This window comes from Micropterus dolomieu, unplaced genomic scaffold (assembly GCF_021292245.1).
Source record: "Micropterus dolomieu isolate WLL.071019.BEF.003 ecotype Adirondacks unplaced genomic scaffold, ASM2129224v1 contig_3482, whole genome shotgun sequence".
In the NCBI taxonomy this organism is placed as follows: domain Eukaryota; kingdom Metazoa; phylum Chordata; class Actinopteri; order Centrarchiformes; family Centrarchidae; genus Micropterus; species Micropterus dolomieu.
Window position 1 is genome coordinate 1 of NW_025732472.1, and position 292 is coordinate 292.

At 42.5% G+C, this 292-nt stretch overlaps 1 protein-coding gene across 1 annotated transcript in view; it reads right to left on the reverse strand.

Annotated features, from left to right (window-relative positions):
* Positions 1-196: 196 nt before the first annotated feature.
* The window catches only part of LOC123964592 (protein-S-isoprenylcysteine O-methyltransferase-like), a gene marked incomplete at its 3' end in the record, with an annotated part of 2,271 nt that continues 2,175 nt past the window's right edge, over positions 197-292 (reverse strand). Inside the window, exon 3 of the mRNA XM_046041469.1 lies at positions 197-292. This exon is cut by the window's right edge and continues 89 nt beyond it. Coding sequence (XP_045897425.1) covers positions 197-292 — 96 coding nt within the window.

Genomic DNA, 292 nt, shown 5'->3' on the forward strand with positions numbered 1-292 from the left:
AAATGAAATAAACATTTGAAATATATCAGTCTGTGTGTAATGAACGCGTATAATATCAAAGTTTCACTTTTTGAATGGAAATGGTGAAATAAGTCAACGTTTTGATGATATTCTAAATATGACCAGCACATGTGTGTGGGTGTATGTGTGTACACACACACACACACACACACACACACGACTTATGAGGACCAACCTGGAACCGTCAGCTTCTCCACAGTGAACTCCACCCATGACGAGATGGCGGCAAGCGTGTACTCCACACTGTGGTTGAGCAGGAACGAGTCCAGAG